Source organism: Zosterops lateralis (genome assembly GCF_965231275.1).
Source record: "Zosterops lateralis genome assembly, chromosome: 6".
Classification (NCBI taxonomy): domain Eukaryota; kingdom Metazoa; phylum Chordata; class Aves; order Passeriformes; family Zosteropidae; genus Zosterops; species Zosterops lateralis.
This window is the reverse complement of record NC_139761.1, coordinates 39,795,990-39,809,802: the sequence shown is the minus strand read 5'-3', so window position 1 is coordinate 39,809,802 and position 13,813 is coordinate 39,795,990. Positions and strand designations below refer to the sequence as shown.

At 38.4% G+C, this 13,813-nt stretch overlaps 1 protein-coding gene across 9 annotated transcripts in view; it reads left to right on the top strand.

The window, feature by feature from the left end:
- Positions 1-13,813, top strand: part of CELF1 (CUGBP Elav-like family member 1) — a 61,101-nt gene that overhangs the window by 23,123 nt on the left and 24,165 nt on the right. For all 9 annotated transcript variants that reach the window (XM_083862934.1, XM_083862933.1, XM_083862932.1 and 6 more), the window contains exons 3-5: positions 10,089-10,276; positions 10,999-11,081; positions 11,484-11,532. In XM_083862934.1, the coding sequence (XP_083719060.1) occupies positions 10,099-10,276; positions 10,999-11,081; positions 11,484-11,532 (310 nt within the window). In that variant the 5' untranslated portion in view covers positions 10,089-10,098. The remainder of the gene's footprint in view (positions 1-10,088; positions 10,277-10,998; positions 11,082-11,483; positions 11,533-13,813) is intronic.

Below are 13,813 nucleotides of genomic sequence, written 5' to 3'. Positions count from 1 at the left end.
CCTGTGCCTTAGTTTTAAATTCACAAGTATGATTTGTCTCTCTCTGCATTCCCATAGTCAGAAAAAGACAAGGAAATCTGCAAAATGAACAAAATGTATCAGGGAAAGACAGCAATGTAACATAAATTTCAGATCACTATTCCAAAGGCAACAATTGAGAGAACTTTAATTACAAAATTAAAGCTAGCAAAAGAAAATATATTACAATCTAAGGAAAAGAAAACAATCCAGGTACCTCTTCTTATATTTCTGTGAAGATTAATGTAAGCATGTAATATATCATTGGGAACAGGTATATGAAGGAGATAATTAAACACTAAAAAGAAGATTAAGTTTCTAGGAAACTGTCATAATTTGAGGATTTTACTTACATATAGGCATATTTTTTCCTTATTTCACTGGGCTAATGTAGTAGTCTACTGTCCTAGTGCTGCACAAGTACTCTCCTTGAAAACAGGGTGAGTATGTACTGTGTGCCTTTGAAAAAATCCACATATACTAACTGAAGTTGTCTGTCACTCTGTACATAGCATTACAGCAGACTAAGATATTTGAAAGTCTTTAGAGATTTTTTTTATGTAAAAGAAAGAAATAACTACAGGTTCTGGAAAGAATAGTTGTGATATACCTTGCGGTAATGCTGTGAAAGCTGTCAGCTTTCATATTCCCCATTGACAACAGAGTAATGAGAAATTTTATGGTCAGAGATGGGTGTTTCAGGTCCCGGTCAGGAGGTAGTCTCATGGCCAGGCTATTCAGTTTTCCTCTCTTTGGTAAAGCCTGTGTAAGCCTTTGTAGCATCATCACTGGAGCAGCAGACACAGCTGCAGCGGGTCAAGCACTGGGTTAGCAACCTCATGCTGCTGTGTTAGCTGGTAGCTGTGCTCTGAGAAAGTGAAGCTCAGGGTAGCATCATGCAGCTGTTCTTTCCTAGAGAAGCAGATCATTGTCTGCAGAGCTGTGGGTTGCTCACATCGCAGAATTCCAGTACCCACAAGCCCCATCAGGATATTCACAGCACAATCCTGCATCCTCTGTCGGGCAGGCAGATGAAGAGTCAATGTATCAGAAGATGAGAGGAAAATTGAACAAATTTGTAGGCCATTGCCTTAAACTTTGTGGACTTCATTTTTGTGTTATAAGAGGGTCCTAAGACTGGTAATTCAGCTTCCAAGTTCTTGTTTGTGCTGTCAGTAGCAGTTGCTGGCAGAGCAGGACCTAGTTGCAATTTGGATAAGGGTTTTTTTGACTTCTCGGATTTGAGCAGATGTTGTAACCTGTTTCCTGGTAGATAAGCTCTCATATTGCAGAGCTACTGTCTGCCATTTGGTTGTCCTCGGGAGTGAGCCAGATATTGAGTACATCACAGATTGAATTTGTTCATCAGTTATGTGGTGGCATAGTGAAAGCAATTGCAAGGCATTTTAAAAAGAAGGGAAAATGTGTATACTGGTTTCTGTCTGTGCTGTCACATTTGCTGAAGTCCAGAGGTGTGGGGTTTGTGGTTTTTGTTGTGTGGTTTGTGGTGTTGGGGGAGCTGTTGGGGAGGGTTTTGTGTTGCTAAAGCAACTGAATATAGTGCAGATATTTTTAATGAGCATTTACATCATATGTGTATAGTTCAATTCTTGAGTAGCTTTAAAAGGACATTTTTTTTTTTTTTAACACAGTATGGTTTGTTTTGTCCTAACATAAATGCATAGGCAAATTCCTGCTCTTTGGCATGTTCTAGGCCTATTGTTGCCATTCATAGAGGCTAATAACCTCCAGTGTTTGTTATCACCACAGAACTGACTCAGTGGTCTCTCAGCCTCTGTTTTAAGCTCAGAACCTCACCTGTTGTGGTTTGCCTGGTAGCCTCTGTTGGATCTCTTCCAGGTATTTGTCTAATCTCTTCTTCCACTCACATAAGTTTGTTGCATCTGCACTATCCTGCCAAGGAGTTCCAAAAAGGTACTAACCTGTGTAATACATCATTTACAGGTACTAACCTGTAAAATACATCATTCTTTCTCAGAGGAGAAATGCTGTTGTATCAGTCAGTAGGATTTTGCTTTCTTAGCTGTCATTTGAAAAGTTGGTTTGGAGATACAACCTGCCTGAGGTAATGCCACACGTGCTCTTTAACAATTTGTGCTGTCATGTGCATTCACTTCACTGCTTGTTGTTTGAAGTAAGAGGGACACACCTGGACTGTTCAGATCAATAAATGTATAGCAGTCACAGCATAACTGTTTGGCATCACCAGTTCCCAAAGGGAGCCTGGAAGAAATATGGGAGACTGCTTACCAGGGGATGTAGTGACAGAATGAGCGGGAATGGCTTCAAACTGAGAGTAGGTTTAGATTGGATGTTAGGAAAAAAATCTTTAGTATGAGAGTGGTGAGGTACTGGAACAAGTTGCAAAGAGAATTTGTGGATGCTCCATCCTTGGAGATGTTCAAGGCCAGGTTGGATCAGGCTCTGAGCAACTTGTTGCAGTGAGAGGTGTTCCAGTCCATGGTAAGAGGTGTTGGAAATAACTGAGTTTTAAGGTCCATTCCAACTCAAGCACATCTATGATTCTGTAATTAAGAAGAATTCCTTCTTGAAAACACTTGAATCCGCTGTTCATATTCAAATTAATTTGTCAGACCAATAAATGTGTCAAGGCATTAAGTTCCTAATAATTTAGCATTAAGTGAAGGGGAAGTGAAAACAGAACATTCAGCTCTTACTCTTTTCCCAGCAATGTGCAAGTAGCTGTGAACTGGTCTGGCTGTTGGCTGTGGTCTACACATAAATAAACTGAAGTCACTGAAAGTCACTGAAGGATCTTGAGATATATGGGATTTAGTCTAAGAAGGTACAACATATCCATAGGAAGAGATTTTTTTTTTTTTTTTTTAATTCTGCTTTTGGTATGTATTGACATATTTGTGTTAAGGGTCACCTCTCTAGTGTGGGTTTATTGTATAGGAAACTATTCTCAGTTCTTAGTCCTCCAGGAAAGCATCGCTTGCCTCCTGGTTTGTCAATCTGGAAATTGAAAAGCTAAGGGAAGTTGTCTGGAGTTTTGCATTGAGTTGGTACATAGCTGGGAACAAAGCCTTCTCTTCTACCGCAGCTTTCAGTACTTTGATTTCTCTCTGAAATACCATTTTCAAGCAATAGGTCTTTCCTGACCAGCTTAGTTCAGAACCTCTTTATCCAACAGGCTTACGGAGGTATAGGATTTTATATACTGCTTTGCCACCTCATAGTTGTGGCATCAGTGGCTACAGAGAAGCAGTAACTTTTGTGTGGTTAATTCAAACATTGTCTTCCTTATCTATTTTCATATGAAGAACTTACGCCGCATTTATTGATTTAGAAAGATAAAAAGTTGTGACTGGGGACATTGAGAACTGCCAGACTGGACATATTCTGGTTTTTGATTTCTTTCTGATAATGCCTAGTACTATGTGCATTAGACAAATGGGTCTAAATCTTTATTGATTAGGCTGTGTTTAAAGAGGTTACTTAGTTGTTCCTTCTTAATGTTAACTAGAAGGTGTAATTCATATATGCAGTATTTTGAGGCAGATAATCCATGGGTTAATCTGCTAAAAAAATAGTTGGGATTTTTATATATGTGCAGTAAATAAAAGTGGGAAAAAATATCCCTGCATACATCCAATTGTGTTCAAGCCTTGTCAAGTTTTGACAGGATTACAGAAGTCACCACCACTAAATATTTGTCTATTAATTTGGTAAGAAGTGTTCCCTCTTAACAGTTTCAGTTTGCCTTTGCTTGACTCCTGCTTTATTCCCGTGAACATGGGAAACTCCAGCTGCTTTGTGAATTGTGGGGAAGGAGATTCTGTGTGAAGTGAATGTTGCGTAGCAGGAAGAACAGATAAGCCTGTGTATTTGAGGAGGCCCATAAATAATTTCAGAGAAAAAGTACCTATATGGGTTTTGTGTCTATCTTTTTATAAGCTTCACTGTTTAGAATTAATTAGAAAAATAAATTTGTTCACTTCAGTGCAAAGTTTCATCTCCTTTTTCAGGAAAAATAATTCCCTAACTTCTCAAAATAAACTTTATATAATTTACTGCTATAATTTGTCTTTATTATCAAAAAAAAAGTATGTTCAGCTGCTGATTCATTTTTTCTCTTTCTAAGAGTACTTAGGCAAAAAAAGCTTTGTTCTGTAAGCCAGAAGGCTGGGTGACTTGCTGTTTCATCTGCTGGCAGAGAGCTGGGAGTCCTGGGGATTCTTCAGTCAGGCAAAAGTTCATAATTCATACCTTTTGAGCTTTCACAGAATTAATTGAAGTAGAAGCTATAGGACTTCCTTCACAAGACAGAGACGTAGATCAAGAATGTATTGATGGACCTCAAAAATTTTTCCCCAGAAATATTTTGAGGAAGGGGAGGGGGGGGAAAGCTTATAGTAGGATCTACTTTTAGAATTAAATTTACTCACCTAGTTTGTAAAAATTCTTCTGTGTCTAGATCTCATTTGCCTGCTCTCAGATAAAAGCAGAAGAGGGAGCACCTTGAAACTTTGGTATTTCCAAGGTAAAGGCGGTTGTCTTCCCCTCCTATCCCTCTTCTCCACCTGAGAACTTCTATAAAAGTTCATATAAATAAAACGCTCTTAATTTAATTTAATCTGAATTTTAGGCAGCCCAAAAACTTGATGTATTTTGATGGTCAATTCAATATTCTCAGTGTGTCAGATTTGTGTACTCACAGTGCATAACAGTCAGAGAGATTGGCAGAGGAAGAAACTGCAGTTTTGGCGAGTAGGTAGGGGGCTTTTTGTACCCAATGAGGCATAGGAGACAGTTTGGATTTCAACACAGGCAGAAAACATTCTGACCACATGCTTACACGCTCAGCAATGAAACAACAAAATATTGACAAGCAGCTACTGTGTTTTGATGCATGTAACCTAGGGGTTATCAGTTTAAAAGCAAAACTGCGATTCAGCAGCACTGTAAGAATCTGGATATGCACAGATAATACCAGGGGATGTTTATTCTAGGACCTGTCTCCTTCAGAGCTTCACAGTGTCTGATTTCCCCATAGCCTACATCCTTTCCCATAGCTTGCTCTCACCATACCAGTAGTCCTTCAGCTTCGAATTTGTGTATGCTGTCTGAGTACAGAATGCATAAAATAAAAGATGGTATTATCTTCAGCTTTCAGAGTTAATTGCTCATTAGAACTAGGCTTTCTTAGAAAAAAAATATTATACAGGATTTTTGGTTTAGTGGTGAGTTTCTGGGATTTTTTTGCCCTAGGATATGATGTAATTCTGTAAACTTAAAAGCAAAAAACTTTCAGCATTTGTACTCTGCAGTCTGTGAGAAACAGATATAATGATACATTCTGCAGCATCATCTAGGGCTTCAGATGTGTAAAAATTGAGTTCTAATGTGTAGTATGTAGAAGATTTTAATGTTCATATTGTCAGATCACCACATTTAAATGTGTAGCTACAGTCCATGGGGCTTGGAATTTCAGACATTGTTTCTGTTATCCTTTGAATAGAAACAGTCAAAGAATGGATCTGGAAGTCAGCAGGAATTTGACATCTGAGCAAAACATAAGTGTGTTTAGCTCCCTTTTTTTCCTTTCTTTGTGAGAAATGATTAGGATGAGTTTTGTTTTTTCCAATTTTAAGGAAACACTTTTTCCTCATTTAGTTCTTATTTCTGTGCAGTAGTGAAATACCATCTTTTTCCACTCTTTCTGATATTTTCACAAGTGAAGTCTGTAAGTCTTTTAATTTCTCTAGCTTGAAGCCTTCAGCTAAATAACACTAAACCAAACCTGTTTTGGGTGCACTGTTTTGTCACTGAAGTTGCCATCGTTACTTCAGAAGTATGGCACCCAGAGGCACTGAGTCTTGGGTAACATACCTTCAGGTATTTATTCACCATTCTAGTATTGATTATTCCTTTCCAACAAATTGTGCCTATAACATTGCATTTTTGTCTTAATGGAACAAGAAGACAGGACTTTGATTTTGAGGAGCAGAGAGATGTGGGAAAGGGTGGGCAAAGGATCAAATTGTAATGGTGTAGTGATTTTCTTCAGTAAACTAATCAATCTCAATAACATTTTAAAAACCCACTTTCTAGACCATGTGTTGCCAGCATTGTCTTTCATCAAACCTACAGTGAGCATGGCAGCTGGGACATTTTACTGATTGCTGGAAAAAGCTAAAGATGAGTGAAAGACCAGAAAGAATGAGTTCTGGTCTTCCTGGATAAGGCCAGAATTGACTGTGTTGGTCTATAGATTCATGTCATCAAGGAATCACACCCTGTAATCTGTTGTCTAATCATACAAATCTGAAGAGTTTTTCTCTGCAGTCTCATTTTAGATAAATGCATGAAATGGGTTCTAGGATCTATTTAACATTTGAATATGATGAATATAATGGGCTTTACTCAACATGGCATTTTTCAAGTGAGAAGCCTGTAATATGTCTAAAGGTAGATAGAACAATTTAATTTAGTGAAAGCTGAAAAATTGACCTGTGCTCCCTAGTGCCTATTTGCATGTTCCTAAGAATGGTGCTTAGCAGATAGCTTACACCTTTTTCAAGGAGACAGCTTTCTTGCATTTATCACATAGTAAGAGCATGCAGGAAGTAGTTACTGTTGAGCATCTGATGTGTGAGAAATTTACATCCTCTCTTATTTTGCAGTCTATGCATATCTCTTTGTATTACATGGCCTAGCTCCTTTTAATTAACCTCACTGCTGGCAAAAGAGATGTTCTCTTTTTAAAATGTTTTTTCAGAGGTTGGAAACATTATTTATGAAAAAACTATTGGCATACTGTAACTGTGCAAGCTTAAATAAAGCTGTGTATACTAGCTGGTCAGAACAACTGCAAGTACATATTGCAGTCATTGTCAGAGGAGAAAGATGTGATCACAGCTGCTCCAGACTGCAGTTCTTGATGCTCTGAGAGGTTATTTTGTGGTTATTTGACCATATATAAGGGTTTCTGGTCTCATATTAGACTCCAATTAACCATTCCTCCTGGAGTGCTCCAACACACCCAGCTGCCTCTGCTAAACATCCAGTTTTATCCAGATTATCTCCCCATTCGTTTGGGTATTGGAGATTCAACAAGAAGCCTGTACTGCATATATAACTTCAGTTCACAGTTCCTTGATCAACATGCTATGTCTGTTTTAATGCTGAAGCAGCTGACGTGTTCTGATCAGTGTTCTCGAAGATTATAAAATGGTTTTCAATAAATCACTGGGTTTTTTACCTTTCTTGGTCATTTATAGATTCTGTGTATCTGAATTTTTAGACAAAGTATTGTTTCCTGAACAGTGTATGTTTTGCTTCTATAAAAGGAATCACTTTTGATGTTCTGTGGTTGTTAAGGAACTTTTGAATAATCAGATCTTCCTAGTTTTCTTTTTTTTGGCAGGTTTTGAGAAAAAATATTTCTGGCATTTTTTGCCATAGAAGTTGAGAGTGTCAGTAGTAGAGCACAAGGTGAAGAGAGTGAAATCAGCTTTTAAAAATGTTTATGGTGAAGGAACCTCTTGACTTCACACCTCTTAGTATTGCTGATTTGGGAAGTGCTTGTCTGAACTTCAAGACCTTGGTCTGCCATTTTGGGAGACAAGGAGTTAGTTGAGGGTGGAAAGACTGGAGTTTGTATTCTTTCTGCTCTGTTACCCATTGCTATCTTCATGGATCTGACACTCTGTTTATCTGACAGTGCACTCAGTACTGCTTCGCCAGGGAAAATTGCACAAAACAAGCCCAGTGCATCAGCATTTTCATTGTGTATTAAGCTGAGCCTCCCTTCACATGGTCACATCCCCTTTTTAATCTGGGATTCCATGTCCCTTTCCCAGTCCAGCCTGTTTCTGTGGTGTCTATTGCTGGTCTCCCTGAGCTTCTGTTTCTGTGGTTTGAGTGGTTTTTGTGTGGCTGAGTGTTAAGACCTGCAGGACTTTTGGAAGTGGTGTTGTTTGGGGGTTAGGCAGTACATTGATTTAGTGTTAGTAGTTTGTCATAGACTGAGGTGATGGCCGCGTTCAAGTTGGATTTCCTCCCAGAGATGATGGTGGACCATTGCTCCTTGAATGCAAGCCCTGTGTAAGTATTTTCTCTTTGTGTCTAAATTATAACTAAAATGATAGTTGGATTTGGTGTCTCAAGCCCCTGCTATCTGTTGGCACAAAGAGGGACAGGAACGAGAGACAGGAGAGCCTGCAGTTTGTTTTCTTGAAGAAATCCTGGTGGTCATGGAAGATTGATGTTGGTTTCTAGATGGGGGGAAAAGAGGTCTGATAATTGTGGTGATAAGGACTAAGGAGGAATACAGCTGTTTGATGATATCATTTATAGTATGCTACAGCTGCTGATATTTTAAAATGGATTCCTGAAATCACTTGTGGGAAGAACTGTTTCTGTTTTTCCTGATTCCAGACTGAACCTTTTAACTAGGAATAAAATATTCCTTGCATACTGTTGAGATCATATAAAGAGTTGCCCAGTTAACAGGAGCCATGTTGTGCTCTTGAAGCTACCCATGGAAGGCAGTTCTGAAAATTATTGTTGGAGAGGGTAAACAATTTCCAATTGTTCTTAACTGAAATGAAAAGAGCTAGTTTACATCTTTGTAAAATACGTTGTTTCTCTTGGCTATTTGGAGAGGTGCTGACCCTTACTGAGTGGAAAAGTGGAGAGGAGTGAAAGGATTTATGATGATTCCCTTCCCTTCTAGGAAAAAGCTTTGTTGTTTTTGAGGAGCTATAAAATTATGATCTTTCCCTAACATCAGTTTTTCCTTAAGCTCTGACCAGCAGTGTATTGATGGGGAAAAATACTAAACAGTTCCGGGCTTAGATTTTATTTTTTTAAATTATTTTCAGGTGGGAATACAGTTTCAGATGGACAGTGAGAGGAATAGTGTTTACTATCATGTGCAATTAATAAACCATTCAAACTATCTTTAAAAGAACAAAGCAGAGATGAAGAGAACTGGCTACTCTGGAAGAAGACCCACCTGTATTCTTCAACAAAGAGTTTGGGGGTGGGGGGGAATCATTGTATAGTTGCTGTTCCACCCCCCATGTCCTTTCTAGATTATGCAGGGATTGGTCAGCTATTTTAACCAGCTAATCAGTATAGCTACAATAGGATGTCATTACAGTCAGATTTCTGCAGGGAGAGGTGCTCTGGTGTACCAGGCTGGGAATACTGATAACAGACATCACTCTGCACCTAACAAATAATGAGGAGACAATACAGTGAGCAGTGTAGGACTTGTCAGCTGGCTGGCTGGAACATAACACAACTTTCATTAACTGCTCTTATGGCTAAACAGAATGCCTTGAAACCTCTTGAGGATTCCCGTACTCAAAACTTCGGTGTTGTAGTCTAAGGACTGACCTTTTTTTGTGTGTTAGAATCATGACATTATTGAACCTGATTCAGTCTGTGGCTAACTGGATTGTCCAATCCCAGCCTTTTCATGTACAATCTAAGCCTGTTTTTTTGCCAATTATTGTTGAAAGCTCCCTAGTTGCACAAAGAATTATTGCCTTGTAAATCTTTAAAGAAACTTACCGTTGGATCAGTTAATTCTGTTTCTGTTTTAAGATGCCTCTTCACCTTGGGAAACAGTTACGATTAGTCTCATTAAAACACTGTAATAACATTCTTTCATTTTCAGTGATTACTGATAACTTTGGTAGGTGGACTGAGCTTAGGTTCCTTACAGTTCTGTTTTTTTCTTCTGTAAAATTTTACACGGTTGCACTGGTGATATTTTTCAGTTATCTCAGCAGATTTATATCTTGAAGCCCAGATGTTGACTACATTATGGGAACAGAGTTTTAAACAGCTGTGTAGAGTGTGCTTGGTTTCCAAGTATACAGCTTGCCAATGAATGTGAATGTACTCTGGTATGCATAATGGGAATGTGCAAGAGTTTTCTTTTTATATGTATATTTTCATCATATACATTTATATATGTGTAGAAAATTACTTTAATTTTACTGTAAGCATGCTTTTGTCTAGAATCTGAAGGAAGATATAAACCAGAAATTCCTACTTGTTTTTTGTAGCTCAAAGAAAATGAATGGCACACTGGATCACCCAGACCAACCAGATCTAGATGCTATCAAAATGTTTGTGGGTCAAGTCCCACGGAGCTGGTGTGAGAAGGATTTAAGAGAACTTTTTGAACAGTATGGTGCTGTCTATGAAATCAATGTCTTGCGGGACAGGAGCCAAAACCCTCCTCAAAGCAAAGGTGAGAACTTCTGAACTTCTCTTGTGATATTTGGGGTTTCAGCCATTTTCACATAGTTGCAGTCTTAGCTGTGTGCTTATTCAAACAACCTGTAGGAGCTCTGTGTGACCAGGTGTGCATCCCAGTCTTTAAGTATGTTTGTCTAATTATGCTTTAACTGTGATCCAGTCATTACCTGAGCTCAGAAAAATCATAATTTCTTTTAGAGCTCAGCAGTGATGGAGATGCTTGAGGAGTATGGATTATAATTGCAAAGCAGAACATCCAGTAATACTGTGTTGCTCCAGAGCACCACTGTGATGCTGTGATATGATCAAAATGTTGCTGGATGGGACACAGTTTCAGATAAATATGAAATTGGGGTTTTAGTCGTTCATCAAATACTTGTAAATATTAAATCCTTGCTAGATTTTTTGCCTGGATTTGCAGTTCAGTTGTATGCAATATTTCCTGTGAAGCTAGGTAGGATTTTGGTGGTAGGATTTTGGTACTAGGAAATAATTGAGTTTGAAATAGTAGTCAATAGATGTGTCTAAGTGTTTGTTTTAATGCATAGAGTTGTTGGGTCAGTTCTGAACATACTCTATTTTATTACACTTGGAAATCTTTTTTAAACTTCACAAACAGTAGCACCTACCTATTTCAGTGCCTAACCTCTTCTACTTATCATACATTTTGCACTGGAGTGTTCTTTCCTGGCTAATATTTTGTTTCAATTGCAGGGTGCTGTTTTGTTACATTTTATACCCGTAAAGCTGCACTAGAAGCGCAGAATGCTCTTCACAACATGAAGATCCTCCCAGGGGTAAGACCAAAGCCCTGCTTTCTTCACAAGTCTGTCTTGTTTCTCTGAGCTCCAGCACCACTGAAGCACAAATACATTATGTTGCCCTAAAATAATGTTGAAAAAAACTATTCAAAAGATCAGTGTTATGAGATCTATACAATAACAGATCCTATAGGAATTTTGGAGTATTTAAAGGAATGATACGGCAGTGATGTGGGTGGGCATGGCTTTTATAATACTCTGAGGAGGAATCATGGCATATAATTAGGAAAGCCTTTCTTCTTGGAATTTTTGTAGTGTTACATACACACCTCTCTAGAGGCAATTTAGGTTATAATTTCTTTCACAATTCTTATGGGATGTATTTTATATAGAATGAAGTGAATATATCTGAGATTAAATAATCTTTTTACATTTTAGATGCACCATCCTATCCAGATGAAACCAGCTGACAGTGAAAAGAGTAATGGTAAGCCTTACTAGAGTCCCAGTTTGGTGTCATCGTTTGTGCTAGTCAGGAAGGTTGAGGATTTCCCTTTTGCTTAAGAAGTTCTAATGAAATCTGGAATTGGAGGCCTGTTTTTTTAAAAGAAAAAAAGCTGAAAACAGAAAGGTGTGTTTTCAATAATAGATAGTGTCAGTGATGTCTCTCAAATTCCATGACTCAGAGTATCTCCCTGCTGCTGCTTGTGGTAGAACCATGTTGTCAGTCAGGGAAACATCCAGTGAGTTCTTCTTTGTACTAAGGTGGTTTAAATCTTTGTTGGGGACATGGACAGTGGGATTGAGTGCATCCTCAGCAAGCTAATGGGTGATGTCAAGCTGAGTGCTGTGGTTGATACCTTAGAGGGAAAGGAAGGCATCCAGAGGAGCCATAATGGGCTGGAGAGGTCGGGCTCTGCCAACCTCATGAAGTTCAGCAAGTCCATGATCCTGCAAAAATGGATAGAGGCTGAGTGGAGTGGATTGAAAGCAGCCCTGAGAAGGACTTGGTGGCTAAAAAAATGAATATAAACAGGAAGTGTGCACTTGCAGCCCAAAAAGCCAATCATATCCTGGGCTGCCTCTAAAGGACGGAATAACAGGTTCAGGGAGTGCTTCTCCCTCTCTGCTGTCATGAGACCTTGTCTGTTGTACTGCATCCAGCTCTGGGGCCCCCAGCATAAGACATGGACCTACTCAAGCATGTTCAGGGAAGGGTCATCAAGATAATCAGAGGGATGGACATCTCCCCTGTGAGGACAGGCTGAGACAGTTGGGATGTTCTGCCTGGAGGAGAGAAGGCTCCAGGAAGACCTTCTAGCAGCCTTCCAGTACCTGGAGGGGGCCTACAAGAGGATATGGAGGGTTTGTTTATCTTGGAGTATAGTGATAGCACAGGGGATAACAGTATTAAACTGGAAGAGATTTAGATTAGATTTTATGAAGAAGTTCTTTACTGTGAAGATGGTGAGACACTGGAATGCATTACCCAGAGGAACTGCCCCATCCTTGGAAGTGTTCAAGACCTGTCTGGATGAGGCATTAAGCAGCAGGTCTAGTCAAATGAACTAGGTGATCTTTAAGTCCTTTCCAAACCAAATTATTCTATGATTTTATGAAATCTATAAATGCTTTTTCATGTGTTAGTCCCAATGTGAAGCAAGGCCTGTTGCAGCTAGGGTGGGAGTCAAAAATACTTCTTGTATCATACAAGAGAGGTTGAGAATTAACAGCAGTTCAGGAGAGAAGAAAAACTGAGTATTTCTGCACTTTTCCCATTTCAGTTGGAATAAGAATCTAGCATCTACCACTGGATAAATGATCATTTATCCATGCATTTCCTTGTGAATTTATGTACATACATACATGCATGTTCAAATATGTATGTATCTGTATTGCTGCACCTAAGCAAAGAAAGCATCCTGTAGTTTCAGCCTTTCTAAGCTCTGCCAAATATTATTTTCTTCATTTGCAGTAGTTTGTGTTGCATCATGGAGAAGATAGTCCTGGTTTGAGAAAGCTTACCTCTTAATATAATTGAAAACAGAAGATGGAATGTATGGGTAACATATAGTAGGAGTTATTCCATCTGGAGATTCCTCCACGGGTATACAGGACATGTTCCTGTGTAAATATATCTAGAAAGGAGTCATTCTTTTGAAGTATTTTTGGAAGGAGAACAGAATAGGTTTTCTAAACTAAAACTGACCTTGCATTACATACAAACACACATAGAAATATCCTGGGAAAATAATGGAAAGTGAAAAAAGTATTCAATGTAATTTTAAGATGGTAATTCTGAGGCTATTAATTAACTCTGAGTGTTAATAAAAAGTGAAGGGGACAACAATAAATAAGAAAGCATTAGTTATTAAAGTATTTGAACTTGCCACGTAGACAAGTGATTCTGGATCTCTTGAACTAAAATGGACTGCTAAAAGGATTTGAAAGCAGCTTTCTGCTCTAAGACCAAAAAATTAATTTGGTACATTAGGATTTAATGGCCAGTTAAAATCATGTCTGCTGGAATGGTTTGGAGTCATAGCAGACTCAACATATAAGTTGATTTCCCCTCACTATAATACTGAATAGGAGAAGATTTTATTGAAGCTTCAAAATGTGGTAGACCCTTCACCATACTATAATTTATATTGTGATGAATGTTGTATATCTAAACTGTTTTATATTTTCAAGTGATATTCTGAATAATTCACTTCATCCTTTAAAAGAAAGTGTTTCAGAGGTGATTAGCGTCCTTAAATAAGTAA